Genomic DNA, 17,284 nt, shown 5'->3' on the forward strand with positions numbered 1-17,284 from the left:
GTATACATGCAAAGGTGCAATAACTGGGCTTTTCAAGGTAACCAGATGGAGTTGTGTTGTTCTGATTTTTAACATTTTCCCCCTTTGTTTTAAGAGAAGCACAAAATGAACAAAATGGTGAACCCAGCAGCATCGATGGAAATTCTGGAGATGCAGATTGCTTCCAGCCTGCAGTCAAAAGGGTATGGGTAAAAAGTTCAGAAGGTTTAGAGCTCAAGTTTCTCCAGATAACCTTGTATAACTATTAGTACTTTATGTTAACCCTAGATTATTTCAAATGACTCAGTTCTTCTGACCAAGACGTTAAGCATTTGGCATAAATTATAGAACGTTTTAAAGAATACTTTGTTGGTTTTTAACTTGCCAGCCCACTTTCCATGCATTCCTGTCTGTTAACTGTTCTTACTGGTTTTGTTCTCTTTTTTTTCCTTCACATGTACACATACACACATATTGACATACAGTTTGTGTTCTGGGCAAGAGTATTCAACAAAGGCAATATGACAGGAAGAAAAACTAAAGGTTTGTGTATATGATTTTAAAAGATAGGATTTGGGCCTCTTTTAAACAGCATATCAGAATTAGAAATGTGTTCTCATTAAATATTGAAGTAATCATTTGGGGCGTTTGGGGAGTATGGACAGAATTATCTACTTCCATATTTTTTCCTTCAACTTTGCCAAGCTACTCTCTCTCCAATTTTTTTTTCTCTCCCAATTTTTTAAGTTCTTCCCTAATTATAAATATAAACAGCAATCAAGCAATGTGTATTAAAATTTTAGTGGTTTATGCACTTAATTCCATTTTGGGGACAGTATTCATTTTGGACAGTTATTTTAAAAGGTAAAGGTGTGCAAATATTTAAATGCACATACCTATTATAGTATTATAACAAAGTAGCAAACATCCTAATAATATATCTGCCCATACAATGGAGATTGATGCAGCCATGAATAACTTGAAAAGGATTACTGACATACTAAATTAAAAAGAGTTCACATATGCCATAATTAGTTCATAAAAAATTATATTCAAGAAACCATTTTTGAGTCACTGAAAATATTAGGGGGTGGGAAACAAAAAAGGATAAGAGTTCTTATCCTTTATGAGTTTAGTGTCTGTAGGGAACACAAAATCAAAAGTGTTTCAGAATAAAACTTGAAGTATAGCAATTATGTTATTTAAAGTAGGAATCAAAAATAAAGTAGGAATCAAGAAAATAAAAATTCATGAATTAAGTAAATACAAAGTTCACAGAACAGGCTATGTAGTACAATTTCACATGTAAAAAAAAGTTTATGAACTTTTTTAAAAGGCCTTCAAAAATTCGCTAAATGGTTTTCTTTCCATAAAAGAATTATGAATGAGTCTTACACTTTAGTTCATTTTTTAGTAACTTAATATGTTTCTACAGGCATATACACTTTTAAAATTAACAAAGCCGGTGATACCTTGGTGGCTCCTTCGATTAAGTGTCTACCTTCGGCTTAGGTCATGATCTCAGGGTCCTGGGATTGAGCCTCAGGTTGGGCTCCCTGATCAGTGGGTTGTCTCCTCCCTCTCAACCTCCCCCTTTCTCATACTTTTGCTTTCTCTCTCTCTCAAATGAATAAATTAAAAAACCTTTAGGGGATCCCTGGGTGGCTCAGTGGTTTAGCGCCTGCCTTTGGCCCAGGGCGCGATCCTGGAGTCCCAGGATCGAGTCCCACATCAGGCTCCCGGCATGGAGCCTGCTTCTCCCTCCTCCTGTGTCTCTGCCCCTCTCTCTCTCTCTCTCTCTCTCATAAATAAATAAATAAATCTTTAAAAAAATAAAAAATAAAAAACCTTTAAAATTAACAAAGCCTGGGCAGCTCAGGCAGTTAAGCATCTGCCTTTGGCTCAGGACATGATTCTAGGGTTCTGGACTTAAGCCTCCCGTTGGACTGTCTGCTCAATGGGGGAGCCTGCTTCTTCCTCTCTGCTCGCACTGCCCATCATCCTGCTCCTGTTCTCTTTCTCTTGAATAAATAAATAAAATCTTGTAAAAAAAATAATAAATTCTATACCTGAAAACGAAGACTGTACCATATACTAACTGGAATTTAAATGAAAACTTAAAATGAAAAAATATTCTATTGGCTTTGTTAATTTTTTTTAAGATTTATTTATTTATTTATTTGAGAGTGTGCATGAGCAGAAGGGAGGGGCAGAGGGAGAGGCAGACCCCCTGCTGAGCACGGAGCACAACACTGGGTTCTATTCCAGGACCCCAGGGCTCCAGGATCATGACCTGAGCTGAAGGCAGCCACTTAAGTGCCTGAGCAGTCCAGGCACCCCTACAATTTAGTGATTCGATACTTATATATAATACCCAGTGATCATCACAAGTGCACTCCTTTAAAAAATATCTTATTTATGAGTTGAATAGTTTTTTTTTCTGATTAAGAAAAGTGAAAATAAAATGAAAGTTACAGAGAGGAGTTTAAGATGAAATCTAGGAAGTGATGCTTTTCTTTGCAGTACGATTACACTAAGTACATTTGACAGTTGGTAATTAAAGAGTTGTTAAAAATAAAATCATGGTAATTAAAAATCATGGTTTGTGTGGATTTTCACAGTGTTCAATAATGCTGACTCTAGACATTATTTGAAATCAGTAGTTTGAAATAAATGGTCTGATGAATGTTCTGTACAAGGGTTTTATAGAATGAGAGATTCTGAAGTAAGAGTATTTTTATGGAGTTTTCGGTTAGGTATGAGAATCAGGTCATCGAATGAGACTTTGGCAAAAGTATGGGATTTGGGTTATCATGGGAGGTTAGAAAGGAATATGACTTAGGTGAAGCAACAGCAGGGGTAGAAATGAGCTTGATTTATGTGAAAATTAATGAAGATTTCTATATGCCTTGAAGTTGGTAAAAGGGTATAGATTTGAGAAAAAAAATTCTGGGTTTAGGTAAAGTGGGACTGGTGAATGTGTTAATTCTGAATATTGTGTTCCTATACTACGAGGAGAATATTCAAACTGTCCAAACAGGGGTAATTTCAGATACTAAGTTTTCAGGTTATTTAATAACCTAAATATTTTGATCCTAGTCTTGGTAGCTATAGATGAAGGTTTGACCAGATGAATTTCACAGCTATGTAAAGGATGAAATGTAGAATTATTTTCACAAATAGCCATATGTAGATTGCTTTATTTCTTTTATAATTAACATATAGGCTGTAGAAATTTAGCAGTCTGTTACTACTAGTACAGGAGAAAACAGATTAGTATAACCAAAATAGAGAGTACAGAAACCAAAATAGTACAGAAGTAAACCCAAATACCTGGAAGAATTAAATATACATGATAAACATGCTATTTCATAATGCATAGGAAATGACATTATTCTATAAATGCTGTTGGGAGAACTGTTAAAACAACTCAGATTCCTTATTCCACAATAAATCCTAAGTGGATCAAAGTTAGGCAAAAGATTTAATCCACAGAATAATAAGTAAGAAAGAAATAAAACCAAAAAAAAAAAAAAACACGCAAGTAAAAGTATTTACAGCACATACAATAAATTAGTCTTACTTATTTGGTAGAAAAATAGTAAAATACACCATCTTCACCTGTCAGACTGCTAAAAACTGGAAGTTCAGTAATACTTAAGATGTGTAGGAAGTGTACTTCAGAGTGTAGGAAGAAAACAGGTACTCTGTGAGTGGTTGGTGAGAAAATGAGTTCAACAAGTTGTAGAGCATTCATTTCTAGGAATCGAATCTCATGGTGGGAAGACTTCATATTTTACTCTCTGTATAGTGGTACTTTTTCAGTCACATTTATTACTTTTGTACGGAAAAGTTAACATAAAAAGTGCTATATTGATAATTACAGGCAAAGTTACAAGAGTCCATTGAATATGAAGACTTGGGAAAAAATAATTCCATAAAAACGATTGCACTAAACCTCAAGAAGTCAGATAGGTAAGTTTGGTCAATATCAAATTAACTTAAGGCACAACAGTTCTATAACACAAGTCACTGCAGAGTATATTCTGCAAGTGTAGCACCCAAGTTTTCTATCCCTTTGTTACCATAAAAATACAGTATCTTCTTCCCTTGAAAATTTACTTTGGGGATCCCTGGGTGGTGCAGCGGTTTAGCGCCTGCATTTGGCCCAGGGCGCGATCCTGGAGACCCGGGATCGGATCCCATGTCGGGCTCCCAGTGCATGGAGCCTGCTTCTCTCTCTGCCTGTATCTCTGCCTCTCTCTGTCTCTCTCTCTCTCTCTGTGTGACTATCATAAATAAATAAATAAATAAAAATTAAAGAAAAAATAAAAGACAAATTCAAAATTATTTTAAAAAAAAATTACTTTGTGCATTTCAGAAAAGGATGCTAAATGATAAAAGCTAAGATAAAAAGGTGGTTCTCTGTGCTATTTTTTTATTACCCCCATAAAAATTGAGTTACTTTATTGAAATCTGTTTAAATATATTGTTTTTTCCTTTGGGGACAACTTCTATGAAGACTGCTAAAATATTTGAAGGGCAAATGTTGAGCGCCTTTATTCTGTGTGATGAGTAATTTCTTTATTCTTTGCTAATCTTCAGGTATTATCACGGTCCAACTCCAATCCAGTCACTACAATATGCAACAAGTCAGGACATTATTAATTCTTTTCAAAGTATTAGGCAAGAAATGGAAGCTTATACACCCAAATTAACTCAGGTATGTGACTTGTACAGTTTGAAAACCAGAATTCCCATAGTTCTTTCCTCCGTTTATAAGCACAACTGTATTGAACTATATAAACTGTTTTAATTGGGTTTAAAGGCATATTTCTGCTAAATAGATTTTAAAATAATCAAGAGGTAGGGAAAAAAAGATATTTGGCATACTCAAGAAGCATTTGAAGTTAAGATGTAATGAAAAATAACATAAGTTTTGTGATTGCTAATTTTTTCCTTCCACATACCCAGTGTTATTGGGAAAATTTCCCAGATTTCCGAAACACTCCTGGACATCACTATCTAGATATTCTGCATGACCTCAAACTAGAATATATAAAATAGAGCTTATTATCAGGTCTTTATTTTCTTATTCATACTTAAATTCTTCGGCAAGTTCTGTCCATTCTTCAGTATTTCTTGATTCCCACAACGTTGGTTTAAACACACTGAATCAATTTTCCGCAATGCCTCTACAGGTTATCTTTCTAAAAACAGAAATTTAATCTTATCACCCTGCAGCTTAAAACCTTTACTGTCCCCTTTCATTGACATAGGAATTGTCTGAATGCCTTTATCTGGTGTGCCAGAGCCTTTACGTTGTGGCCCGGATTCACATCTCCAGTTTGCATTCCAGCTGTATCTCCACCATTCCCTTCCACACACAACCAAGAGTCTTCTCTCCAGCCTAACACACTAAACTACCTAGAAAACAGAGAAAGCTCAGGCTTTCTCTCTTCTTAGAATGCCCTTAGTCTGTTCTGCCCCTAATAATAATTATTCAAAACTCAGCTTAGATTTCATTATCTCTGTAAAGCAATTCTCAGCATGCCCAGAACAAGTTTTGGGGCAGGGCATGGGGGCATGTCTGTTTTTGTAAACCCCGAGGCAGAGTTCATACATGTTTTATAATACTTGTCACGTATTGGAACTTACTTTTTGCTTTTTATTTTGCAGTAATCTCAAATTTACAGCAAGTTGCCAAAAGAATGTTTTCTGGCCTATTTTGAGATTAGAAACTCTGAAATATTTCAGTTTGTATTTCCTAAAACAAAACATTCCTCATAAATAACACAATATAATTACAGAAATGATAAGTTAACACTGATAAAGCATTGTTATTCTTTAGGTCTTATACAAAAATGTTACCAGTTGTATCAGCAGTGTCCCTCACAGCAAAGAAAACTTTTTTGGTCCAGCATCCAAGTCAGGTTCCAAGTTGTATTTGGTTCTCTCGTATCCCTTTAGTCTCCTTTCAAATGGAATCGTTTTACAGTTTCATGGTCTTGATATTTGAGTAGAGCCAGTTTTAAGATTTTATTTATCTATTTCAGAGAGAGAGAGACAGAGAGCATGATGAGTGGGGAGGAAGGGCAGAGGGAGAAGCAGACTCCCCACTGAGCCTGATGCAGGACTCAATCCCAGGACCCTAAGATCATGATCTGAGCCAAAGGGAGAGGCTTAACCCATTGAGCCACCCAGGTGCCCCTTGAGCAATACTTTTAAGACTATGTAAATATTCTGTTTCTTATCAAACTATTACCCACAGTTTTTTAGAATCCATTTTTTATTCTTACCAGAAACAATACCATGGTAGTTAAATGGTGACTTTTTGTTGTTGTTGTTGTCTTTGAGAGAGTGCACAAGCAGTGGGAGGAGCAGAGGGAAAGGGAGAGAGAATCTTAAGAGTTGGACGCCCAACTGACTGAGCCACTCAGGTGCCCCAAATGGTGATTTTCTAATCCCATTATTCCTTCTACATTTATCATTTGACACTTTGCTAAGATGAAGAGCTTGCCTTTCCGTCTCTTGCATTTATTTATATCAGAATGGATTCATGGGTTCTTACATTATTTTCTGGGTTATTAACTGTTGCTGTCTTTTTGTTAAACTAAGGTATAATTTACATGCAGTAAATTATAAAATGTACATTTTTTTAGTCTCTTTTGCAAATTTTAATAAACATATGCAGTTCGGTAACAACCAACACAAGTCAAAAAGCAGTTTTGTCACCCCCAAAAGTGTACCCATGCCTCTTTGTAGTAATTAGTACCTTCCCATGCCCCTCACACTGGCTCCTGTATCTTTCTGATGATTTCTTCATCAATTTTTGAGTACCTTACTTTATGGAACAATGAGATCTTCCAGGTTCATCTTATGCTTTCTCTGCCCCAGCCACAGAATCTTCTTTAGTGCTGCGTAGATTTAGAAGCCAAAGATCTGGGGATGCCTGGGTGGTGCAGTCAGTTAAATGCCACACTCTTGATTTCTGGGGTCTTGGTATCAGCATGGTGTGATTGAGCCCTAAGTCGGACTCTGCCCTCAGTGCGGAGCCTGCTTGGGATTCTCTCTCTTGGTGTAGAATTTAAAAAGAAAGAAACAAAGACCTGGGTGCAGTGTTTTCATTGCTTTTGGGGTATCATTTACTGCTAGTGTTATTGTCCCTTCCATGACCAGAGCTGAGAAATATAGGTATGTACATATATGCACACGTATTACATTTGAGATTATTTGACTACTTTTTTTCTTCTTGGTATATAACTGCCCAACATCTGGCCCTTGGGCCCAGATAGACTCTCCTGGTTGTTTTTAAGCTGTGGTCAATCTTAGATATTTAAAGTTTTCCCCACATCCACTCTGCATCCCCAAAATGATTTAATATCTAAGACACATGAATTGACTCAGGAATGCCCAGGAAGTTATCTCTCCTTGGGTGTGTGTACCTGAGTGCAGCCCATGGCTAGTCAGCAAACTCAACAATCAGTGAAACTTCTGGGTCCAACACATTAAATTTCTGACAAAAAGAAATAGGAATAACATGAACTCCCATGTTCTCTTCACTCATTGTTGTCATGTCCTGTACCCTTAGGCCAGGTTGAAAATTTATTTTCAGCCAGTCCCTTATACCCATAGATTTCTACTTGCAAAAACATCATTGAAAAGCCTTGCACATACTAGCCCTGCACTTGAACTATTCAACAAATTATTTGTTCCTCTATAACCACAGTGCCTGGCACTTGTTAAGCATTCACTGAATACATAGGTCAATTATTTCCTTAACTATTGATACTGATACAGTGGGGAGTATGTTTTTTCCCCTTTTGGCAAGGTATATTCACTCCTTTGGAAAACGGCAAACAGCTCTGTTTTCTCCTCCCCCCCCCTCCCCCTCCCCGCTACCGGCTAGTACACGTTATATTGTTTTTGCTTGTTTTCTTAAACTCAATTTTACCTTCATTGGTAAAAGTTCACAAGTTTAGTTGAGTTGGTGCTTAAGAAAGTGCTTTACTAGCCAAAGTGTGAGTTTTGAGTTCTATAGACTTGCTTGTTTCGCTGGAAGACTGGTAGGTATTTTTTTCTGGCCTCATGCAAAATAATTCACTCTGGCTGCTATAAATTGTATACTGTTAGTACAGGAATAAAGATGTACTGAATGTTTTGCTGTAAAACAAGTAAGAAAGATGGCAAGAAGAGAAAAACCACTTTTCTGTGTCTTCATTTCTTTCAGGTTCTCTCAAGTAGTGCTGCCAGTAGTACTATCACAACGCTGTCACCTGGAGGAGCACTTATGCAGGGAGGGACACAGCAAGCCATAAACCGTATGTGCTGGGCCACTTTCTTTGCTGTCCCTTTACTTAAATAAACTCTAAAGAGCAAGTTGAGAGGAATGCAAAAATTATATTCTGTTTTTTGGGAGCATTTCTGGAACTTATGTTTTTATGCATATAGATCCTACTTAGACAAGAGTTAGGTTTCATTAATTATCTTAATATTACAAACAGCAGTACATTGCTAGTCTCCTTAATCATACTAAAAGCTTTCTTTTTTACTTTCCAGCCTCTTAGAATAAAAGGAAACCTGAAAATTATTCCAAAATCTAAGGGAATTTAAATTTTAAGATCTGTTAGCCACAAAATCATTAACTTATCTCTGAATAGCACATCCTGGTTTAGCATTGGCAAAGAACACATGATCATATTTATTTTGTGAGTGATCGTTCTTTCAGAGACTATACATATGTGGAAATAACTTTTATCCAATTCTTTCTTCTGCAGAGATGGTGCCAAATGATATTCAGTCTGAATTGAAACACCTTTATGTGGCTGTTGGGGAACTTCTACGGCACTTCTGGTCCTGCTTTCCTGTTAATACACCATTCCTAGAAGAAAAGGTCAGAATAATTCCAAACAGCCAGCTCTCTGGTAGTATGACTTAGTAGGGTGTTATTTTGAAATCAAAATTGTATTGAGTATTTACCATGTGCTAGACATTCAGATAACTACTTGCATATGTTAATTTAAGCCTACAGCATCTTAATGGAGTAGGTTTTGAAACCCATTTTATAAATAAACTTGAGATCCAGGCCATTTCTATAACCTATAGTTGGACATCTTAAAACTTGTGTCTAGCTCGAATCCACTAGGAGCAATGAAGGACAGAGACCCAAAACAAGTTATATATGTAAAATTATTTATTTGGTATATTTTTTAGAGGTAGCGAAATTCAAACTGAGCCTGACAACAAATACAGCACTAGCTATATAACACTAAACACTAAAATCCTTTTTTAACCAATTAAAGGACAGTTGACAAATAGAAAATATATATAGTATTAATAGTAGTAATTGAACTGTATAGATTGCTCTTTTAAACAACCCTCTAAAAAAAAAAAAAAGATTAAATGCCCCATTAAAAATAATAGTCAAAAGATTTTTAACAGGCACCTCACTAAAGAATGCACTTGGCTCAGCAAACCTAAGAGGACATTTTCATACTCCCTAGTATTCAAATAATCTTCAAAGCTACAGTGAAAGAGCATTTTTTTTATCTATGGTTTTTAAAAGAACAAAAAATTTAAAATGATCTGTGATGGCCAGGTTGCTAAGAGTCCTTTCTTCCATTAAACTTGTACTACCTTGTTTAAAAAATGTTTTGACCCAGAAATTCAGTATTCAGGAATTTAATATAAATTCCTAAAGCCAATTAATCTATTTAAAAAAAAGTAACCTTCCTGTGTTTCTATCTTACCTCCCATAGGTTCTCTAAGATTTCTCTAATTTATTTCTGTCATCGTCTTTAGGTAGTGAAAATGAAAAGTAATTTGGAGCGATTTCAAGTTACGAAGCTCTGCCCATTCCAAGAAAAAATTCGGAGACAGTATTTAAGCACAAATGTAAGGCAACAATGTGATTTTGGCCTGATTTTCTTTCTCTGTGTCACAAAATTATGAGATTAATTTTGTTTTCATGTGAGTGAGTAGATAAATTGGGTTCATTTGTTTTTTCTATTGCTCAGAGTACAGTTTGTTTTTTTTAGTTTTTGTTTTGTTTTGTTTTGTTTTAGTAATCTCTGTACCCAGTGTGGGGCTCTCTCTCACTCAGGAGCTTCTCAAGGGTACTATTTTTTAAATGAAAATGTATCATACATTCAAGAGTATATAAAATACGTAACACTTCAAAACAAGGATCTACCCATAAATTGCCATAAGAAATGGAACAATACCAGTACCCATAGGTATTCCCTATCCAGTTGCCTACCCCTCCTTCACAGTCTTCCAAGGCCACAACTAACCCAGGCATTTATAATAATGAACTCCATGGGTTTAAGTTTGTTTTAAGTAAGCTCTATGGGGCTTGAACTCACAATCCTAAATCAGGAGTTACTGCTCTGCCAATTGAGCCAGTCAAGGAGCTCTAATCATCTCTGTGCTTTGTTTTATAGATCTAGAAACCTATATATATGTTCCTAAAAAATTATTATTTTGAAAACTTAACCCTGCCAAGAAAGGCAGAATTGCTACTCTGTAACAGTAAACCTTAGAGTTGCTGCCTAATGGTCTGCCTTCACCTACCCTAATTGCTTACAGCAGCGCAGGGCTGGGGGTGAGGTAGTGGGTGAAAAGTGTCACTTTGTGCTCAGGATTTTTAACATTGTTTTTAATGCAAGGCTAGAGCAACCACTCAAGATGGGGTTTTTTGGTATGTGTTATGCAATTCCCTCTGAGATGACTGGGAAAGAAGAATATATACAATTTTAGGATTTAGTATTTCAGTAAATGGGCTAATCAAAAGGAGGAGTTTTATAATTGAAAGCTGAAAATTCTTTGTCAGTAAGGTTTTTTAGTATTTATTCCCTAAACATTCTACATGGTTTGTCTCAGAATAGAATTATAGTACTAAAAATCAGGAAGGAAACTTGAAGTTCCTTCCTATATGAGAGCAAGGACAGCACATGGGTTTCAATTTATGTGTTGTCTTCTCGGTTGTAACTGCCTGGAACACTAGAAAAAAGGATTCTGAAGCCCCGTGCATACATAACCTCAAAGATGTTGAAGGTTTGGTTCCAAATCACCTCAGTAAAATGATTCAAATGAATTTTTCTGTTTCCTAGTGCATGTAAAAATTGTTTACATTCTCTTATAGTCTATTAAATATCCAATAACTGGGATCCCTGGGTGGCTCAGCGGTTTAGAGCCTGCTTTTGGCCCAGGGTGTGATCCTGGAGTCCCGGGATCGAGTCCCACGTCAGGCTCCCTGCATGGACCCTGCTTCTCTCTCTGCCTGTGTCTGCCTCTCTCTCTCTGTTTCTCTTGTGAATGAATAAATAAAATATTTTTTTAAAAGTATGCAATAACATTATATTTTTAGAAACATTGTACCTCCCTTAATTTAAAAATATTTTATGGCTAAAATTGCTATCCCCTGAACTTTCAGAGTCAATCTTTTTTGCTGGCGAAGGATCTTATTTCTGTGTTGGTGGCTGCTGAAGGTTGGGGTGGCTGGTAGCAGTTTTTAAAAATAAGAGCAGTGAAGTTTGCTTCAGAGTCACCCTTCTCAAATTCTGCTGCTGCTTTATCAGCTAAATTTATGTAATATTCTAAATATCCTGTTGTCATTTCAACAGTCTTCACAGCATCTTTACCAGGAATAGATTCCATCTCAGGAAACTACTACTATCTTTGCTCATCCCTGAGAAACAACTCCTCATTCATTCAAGTTTTATTATGAGATGGCAGTCATTTAGTCACATCTTCAGGCTCTACTTCTAATTCTAGTTCTCTTTCTATTTCCTTTACTTTGCAGTTACTTCTTCCAAATTCATGTTAATGTTGGTATTTTAACCTCTTCCCAGGAATCATGAGTATTCTTAATGGCATCTAGAACGGTGAATCCTTTCCAGAAGGCTTTCATTTTACTTCGCCTAGATCCATCAGAGTAATCCCTGTCAATGGCAGCTATGGCCTTAGGAATTGTATTTCTTAAATAATTAGACTTAGGAGTCAGAATTACTCCTTAACTTACAGGCTACGGAATAAATAAATGTTGGGTTAGCAGGCATGGAAACAACATTCATCTTGCACATCTCCATCGGAGCTCTTGAGTGACCAGGTACATTGTCAAAGTCACCAACTGCATTAGCTCCTAATAAGAGAATCAGTGTGTCCTTTGAAGTTTTGAAGCCTGGCACTGACTTCTCTCTAGCTATGAGAGTCGTGGATGTCATATTCCAGTAGAAGGCTGTTTTGTCTATATTGAAAATCTATTGGTTAATTTAGCTGCATTTGTTAATTAACTTAGCTAGATCTTCTGGATAACCTGCTGTACCTTATACATCAGTACTTGCTGCTTCACCCTTGCACTTTGTTACAGAGATGGCTTCTTTCCTTAAAGGTAATGACCCAACTTTGATGGCTTTGGACTTTTCCTCTACAGTTTCTTCACTTCTCTCAGCCTTAATAGAACTGAAGAGAGTGACCTTCCTCTGCATTAGGCTTTGGCTAAAGGCAACGTTGTGACTGGTTTGAGCTTCTGTCCAGACCACTAAAACTTCATATCAGCAATAGACTGTTTTGCTTTCTTACCATTCATATTTTCACAGGAATAACAATTTTTTTTTCAAGAACTCTTCCTTTGCATTCACAACTTGGCTAACTGACACAGTGAGGCTTAGCTTTCATTCAGCCTGTTTCAACTTTCAACACCCCTTCCTCACTAAGAGGAAGTTTTGTTTTACCGTGGGAGTTGTGTGACTCTTCCTTTTTCACTTGAACACTTAGAGGCCATGGTAGGGCTATTAATTGGCCTATTTGCAGCATTGTGTGTCAGCAAATAGGGAGTTCTGAAGACAGGGGAGAGAGAGGGGAACAGCCAGTCAGTGCAGCCGTCAGAGGACACAGCATTTATCGATTTAAAGTTTACCATCTTGGGATCCCTGGGTGGCGCAGCGGTTTGGCGCCTGCCTTTGGCCCAGGGCGCGATCCTGGAGACCCGGGATCGAGTCCCACATCGGGCTCCTGGTGCATGGAGCCTGCTTCTCCCTCTGCCTGTGTCTCTGCCTCTCTCTCTCTCTCTCTCTCTCTGTGACTATCACAAATAAATAAAAATTTAAAAAAATAAATAAATAAAGTTTACCATCTTACAGGTATGCTTTATGGTGCCCCAAAACTAATTGCAGAAACATCAAAGTCAAACTGTCACAGATTACCATGAAAAAGTTTGAAATGTTGCAAGCATTACTAAAATGTGACACAGAGACACAAGGTGAATGAATGCTGTTGGGAAAATGGCTTTTCCCTGGTAGAGTCAGTTGATGCAGTGTTGCCCCAAATCTTCAATTTGCGATTAAAAAACAAACCACTGAGAAGCATGATAAGCATAATAAAACAAGGTATGCCTGTACAACCTCACAAGAGGTTATGGCAATCATCTCTTCTCACTGGCACTATGGAACCACTGGTGCCCATCAAGCAAAATAAATGATTTTTATATACTTTCCAGACAACTAAATAGCATAATACTTTTTCTCCTTACCCCCACCCCCACCATAATGATAACAGATGGGGTGAATAAGTGTGTTGGTGTTTTTTTTTTATTCCATCTCAGATTGAATCTAAGTTATTGACATGCTAAAAGAATTAAGGACTTCCTGTCGCCATTGCATCCTGCCAGAACTGACTTGCAGACTTTATAAGACTGTTAGTTCCAACTACATAAATACTGTCCGTCTCCAAAGAAACAGATACTCCAAAGACATTTTCCTTCAGGAGTCTTTATCAACCTCAATCAGTGTGATCCTGTTGACCTTTAGTTATATCCATAGCAAGGGTAAAAATCTTTTTCTATTCAAGATGTATAGTTCTGACCTAAGGTGTGACATAATACTTACGTGAAGTACTGAATGACACCATTAAGATTTTCTTTAATTTACTGAGTAACATTGAAATTCCCTAACATTGGAGCTGGAAAAGACCGTAAAAAAAACAGAAAAATACTTCACAAGATTGGCTGTGCAACAAAATTAGCTACGGGAGCTTTTGAACATAGATTCCTGATCTTGTGCCAGACCTGCTACATCAGAACCTTAAGGAGAGAGGGGTGCCTGTGTGGCTCAGTCAGTTAAGCACCTGCCTTCAGCTCATGATCCTGTAGTCCTGTAATGGAGCCCTGCATCAGATTCCCTGTTCAGCAGGAACTTCTCCCTCTGCCCCTGCCCCTGCTCATTCTCTCTCTCAAATAAATAAAAATCTGTTGTTGTTTTTTGTAAAGATCTTCAGGAGAGTAAGGCATTTTTTTCAAATGTTCTATAAAATAATGTTGATGCCACCATCCTGTCCTTAGTCAACAGACTAATGTTTAAATCTAGAAACTATCAATCAGAGGATCCCTGGGTGGCGCAGCGGTTTGGCGCCTGCCTTTGGCCCAGGGCGCGATCCTGGAGTCCCGGGATCGAATCCCACGTCGGGCTCCTGGTGCATGGAGCCTGCTTCTCCCTCTGCCTATGTCTCTGCCTCTCTCTCTCTCTCTCTCTCTCTCTCTCTCTCTCTGTGACTATCATAAAAAAATAAATAAAAAATCATCAGCTCTTGAAACTATCAATCAGTTCAGTACACCTCCCTCATTTGACAGAAGAAACTGAGGTCTAGAGCTCAGTTTCAACTTCCATGGTGTCCTATAGCTAGTTAATAACAGGCCAGACAGAGCAGATGAATGTCCAGCCTCTATCCCACCAGTGTGTCTGAAAATACCTCCACAAAGGGCTTGTAGGTTGCCTCATCGGAGTAATAGAAATGAGCTTGGAAACTATACTCTGAAGTATGTGCCAGATCTGGATCAGAACGGTTAACCTCCCCAGCCTTTGCCCAGTTATTGCTTAAGTGTCTTGCTTTGTTTTTCAGTTGGTAAGTCACATAGAAGAGATGCTCCAGACAGCCTACAACAAGCTCCACAAGTGGCAGTCACGGCGTCTGATGAAGAAAACGTGAAGTATCTGTGGCTCTCGCAGGTTTTGTGAAATTAAGAGAACTGTGACCTGCAGTGACTCTGGAAACCTGGCTAAGACATGCCGATGATCGCACAGAAGTGACAAACATCTGCACCATGCCAACTCTCGGAGCTGATGCTGTTGTTCTTGCACATTGTGAACTGAAAGGAAAGGAACTGTGACAAAACTCAAAGCTGAGGAGGTAAATTAAGGCAGAACCAAAATGAGCTAAGTTGCAGAGATAAATATATATATGTATATGTATATATACACATATATATATTTTAAAGAGACACTGTTTACTGCAGTTACTCAGGAACTGCTTTTGATTCACATTAAGCTGCTTTCAGAAATTAAAAAAAAAAACTTTTTAAAAGGGTGCATTGATAAAATCTGAGGTTTGTTTTTTTTTCTTCGTAAATTTTTTTCCTAAGTTTATGGCACAGGGTACACCTTAAGTATTTCTCCTCCATCCTCCCCTTGGATCCTCAAGTTGTACTGAATTCTAATTATACCTTACATCAGCAAGTTAAAGAGAGTACTTTAAAGTAAAGCAGAAGGAGACTGTTGTTCAGCCATCAGGAAACAGTTATAGTCAGAAGACATCATTGGTCCTGTGTTTCCTACGGAAATAAGAAACAATAAATGTTGCACTGAATGTTTGTGGTTTGGAGTCCCTAAATAATTAAGAGGGAACATATTTGCAGAAAGTTGTGTGGGGTTTTTTTATGCAGAATTTTGTCAAAAGACAATGGCGCTGCATGTTTTTCTTTGAGTGCAAATGTACATTGCTAAGATTTTTTTTTAAGATGGCATGTGCTTTGAAAAGAGGAAATTGCATTTTTAAGAGTTTAAAAATCTTACGAGTGAGAAATATAAGAAATCTTACTTATTTTCACCTCTTTAGAAAAAAATAAAAGATGTTTCTCATATCTCCTTTTCTCCAGTATCTGACTGTTACTGTTCTTGGCGAATCGATAATCATTGCATAGTGACTGAAAAGCCTACATGCAAAAAAAAAACACATTCTTGTTTCTGGACTCATGCCATATTTTGTTCCTAATAGGATCAACTCACTGTTTAAGACTTCAGATGTATTAAAAATTACAGGAAAAAAAAAACTTTTTATAGGTACTGTTTTAACTGTTAACACATCTTGTGATTTCTCACGTGTGGTATTTACTCTGGTAGGCTACTCATTCTTTTTTAAAGCCATTGTACAAGCTGGCTGTCTTTCCTTTTTTTCTTGCTTTTTTAAAATTATTTTTGTATTGAAGTATAGTTGACATACAACGTTGTATTCCTTTCACGTGTACAACATAGTGATTCAGCAAGTCTACATGTTATGCTGTATGTTTGCCACAAGTGTAGCTACCGTCTGTCACCATTGATTACAGTACCAGTGACAATATTCTGTATGCAGTACCTCCCATCCTTGTGACTGATTATCTTTCATATAATGGCTACAAAGGGGTCAAAAACTTGGTCTTTGAACTGGTAAAAGAGAAGGGGCGACATCCCTTTCAGCTTCAGTCTTCCCATTTCTCCTTCAGATCAGAACAGTAATAGTGGAATCTCTTACACCTTACAGTTTTGCAAAGTGCTTTTCAAGTGTATTATCACTACAACTACTGTAAGCAATAGCAGTGGAGCAGGTAGAGAATGTTTGAAATGAAGAGTATGTATCTGTTGGGAAAGCCAAGTGTAAACAAATACCCTGTTGAGTACTCTTATTAAGTGATGGAAGTAACGGAGACTGAAGAGAGAAACCACTTTGGGGAACTGGGTAGGCTTTACTAAGGAGGTAATATTTTAGCTAAGCCTTGCAGGTTGAATAGGGAAAAGCATGATGAAGGTGTGAGGGCTTGGAAAGACCCCAGTGTGTTAGATTAGAAGGTTGGGAATGACCAGTAAATGACTGGGAAAATCAGTGTAATCCGGATTGTTAATGGCTTTGTATGCCAAGGTAAGAAATTCAAGACTTCATCCTTTAGGCATGGGTTATGTCAGAAAAAATTGTAAGTTTTTATGAAGGTTGGTTGGTTGGTTTTTAGATAAAGCCTGGCAGGTAGGAAGGCCAACCCCCTAAACATGCCAATCCAGACTGGAAACTAGGTCCAAATTAAAGAAGAGTTCTGGTAAATAGGAAGGGATGAGTAAAGACATTCTTAAGAAATGTGACCAAGTCTTACAGGAAATGAAGGATTTAAGGATGATTTCACCCGAGATAGCTCTCAATTTCATGTCTACCTTGCATTTAAAGTATCTTATCCTTGGAGTCTTTTCAAAGTGAACTTTGGCTGCCGTTTGGTCCTGTTACTTTC

The 17,284-nt window shown here is 37.3% G+C and overlaps 1 protein-coding gene and 1 long non-coding RNA gene across 2 annotated transcripts in view; one reads left to right on the plus strand and one right to left on the minus strand.

The window, feature by feature from the left end:
• GTF2H1 (general transcription factor IIH subunit 1) overlaps nucleotides 1-15,892 on the plus strand; it is a 36,470-nt gene extending 20,578 nt beyond the window's left edge. Inside the window, exons 9-15 of the mRNA XM_025459694.3 lie at nucleotides 95-182; nucleotides 3,866-3,954; nucleotides 4,585-4,702; nucleotides 8,210-8,300; nucleotides 8,757-8,872; nucleotides 9,781-9,873; nucleotides 14,875-15,892. Coding sequence (XP_025315479.1) covers nucleotides 95-182; nucleotides 3,866-3,954; nucleotides 4,585-4,702; nucleotides 8,210-8,300; nucleotides 8,757-8,872; nucleotides 9,781-9,873; nucleotides 14,875-14,961 — 682 coding nt within the window. The 3' untranslated portion in view covers nucleotides 14,962-15,892. The remainder of the gene's footprint in view (nucleotides 1-94; nucleotides 183-3,865; nucleotides 3,955-4,584; nucleotides 4,703-8,209; nucleotides 8,301-8,756; nucleotides 8,873-9,780; nucleotides 9,874-14,874) is intronic.
• Nucleotides 30-15,586, minus strand: LOC112667721 (uncharacterized). The gene is made up of 3 exons (XR_003141268.3): nucleotides 15,476-15,586; nucleotides 5,851-6,026; nucleotides 30-168 (listed from the first exon to the last, which is right to left on the minus strand). It is a non-coding gene; the product is annotated as an uncharacterized LOC112667721 (long non-coding RNA).
• Nucleotides 15,893-17,284: the final 1,392 nt, after the last annotated feature.

The sequence above is a fragment of the Canis lupus genome, chromosome 21 (assembly GCF_003254725.2).
Source record: "Canis lupus dingo isolate Sandy chromosome 21, ASM325472v2, whole genome shotgun sequence".
Lineage (NCBI taxonomy): Eukaryota > Metazoa > Chordata > Mammalia > Carnivora > Canidae > Canis > Canis lupus.